Source organism: Geospiza fortis, unplaced genomic scaffold (genome assembly GCF_000277835.1).
Source record: "Geospiza fortis unplaced genomic scaffold, GeoFor_1.0 scaffold36, whole genome shotgun sequence".
Classification (NCBI taxonomy): domain Eukaryota; kingdom Metazoa; phylum Chordata; class Aves; order Passeriformes; family Thraupidae; genus Geospiza; species Geospiza fortis.
The window spans coordinates 32,835-34,335 of record NW_005054787.1 but is presented as its reverse complement, the minus strand read 5'-3'; the positions used below and the strand labels follow the sequence as shown (position 1 = coordinate 34,335).

At 56.0% G+C, this 1,501-nt stretch overlaps 1 protein-coding gene across 1 annotated transcript in view; it reads right to left on the bottom strand.

Moving 5' to 3' along the window:
* Nucleotides 1-1,501, bottom strand: part of ARHGAP30 (Rho GTPase activating protein 30) — a 14,909-nt gene that overhangs the window by 5,342 nt on the left and 8,066 nt on the right. Inside the window, exon 6 of the mRNA XM_031065459.1 lies at nucleotides 153-709. Within this exon, the coding sequence (XP_030921319.1) occupies nucleotides 153-709 (557 nt within the window). The remainder of the gene's footprint in view (nucleotides 1-152; nucleotides 710-1,501) is intronic.

Sequence of the window (1,501 nt, the reverse complement as noted above, 5' to 3'; positions counted from 1 at the left end):
CCCGGGATGAGGGGCCAGGATCCAGCTCCATCCGCCCCCCCATTCCCAGCGGGACCCCCGAGCCCTCCCCCCTCACCCCACAGCCCCGTCCTGGGGCTGGGGTCTCCCTCTGCAGCCCCCTCCCCATGGGGGTGCCAGGGGGGGTCCCCCACTCCTGGACCATCCTTTTCTGGGGGTGTTTGGGCCAGAGTCTCTGGGATTTCGGGGGTCTCCGGGATCTCTGGCATCTCCATGATCTCTGGGATCTCCATGATCTCTGGGATCTCTGGGATCTCCAGGATTTTTGGGATCTCTGGGATCTCCAGGATACTTGGGGTCTCTGGGATTTCTGAAATTTCTGGGGTCTCTGGGATCTCCAGGATCTCTGGGATCTCCAGGATCTCTCGGTTCTCCAGGGTTTCCAGGACTTTTGGGATTTTTGGGGTCTCTGACATCTCTGACATCCCTGGGATCTCCAGGATAGCTGGGGTCTCTGGGATCTCCAGGATTTCTGGGATCTCTGGGTTCTCCAGGGTCTCTGGGCTCTCCGGGGTCCCCAGGGCTGTCCCCTCACCCTGGGGTCCCTTGGGGGTCCCCAGCGGGCTGAGCTCGTCGTTGGCGCTCAGGAAGATTTCGTCGGGGTCGGAGTCGGGGGCCAGGAAGAACATGTCCTGCTCCGTGCACTCCTCGATGGACAGGTAAGCGTCCGGCTGCTCCGCCCACTGCTCACCTGGCTGCGGGGTGGGACACGGATGGGACCCCCAGGCACGGCCGGGAAACGCGGGTGGGTTCACTGTGTCCCCCTGTCCATCCCGTTGATCCCATTGATCCCACTGATCCCACTGATCCTATTGATCCCATCCCATCGATCCCATCCCATTGATCCTGTTGATCCCATTGATTCCATTGATCCCATTGATCCCACTGATCCTATTGATCCCATCCCATTGATCCCATCCCATCCCATTGATCCTGTTGATCCCATTGATCCCGTTGATCACGTTGATCACGTTGATCCCATTGATCCCACTAATCCTATTGATCCCATCCCATCGATCCCATCCCATTGATCTTGTTGATCCCATTGATTCCATTGATCCCATTGATCCCACTGATCCCATTGATCCCGTTGATCACACTGATCCCATTGATCCTATTGATTCCATCCCATCGATCCCATCGATCCTATTGATTCCATCCCATCGATCCCATCGATCCTATTGATTCCATCCCATCGATCCCATCGATCCTATTGATTCCATCCCATTGATCCCATCCCATCCCATTGATCCTGTTGATCCCATCCCATTGATCCCACTGATCCCATTGATCCCACTGATCCCATTGATCCCACTGATCCCATTGATCCCACTGATCCCATTGATCCCACTGATCCCATTGATCCCACTGATCCCATTGATCCCACTGATCCCATTGATCCCACTGATCCCATTGATCCCACTGATCCCATTGATCCCACTGATCCCATTGATCCCATTGATCCCATCAATCCCATCCCATC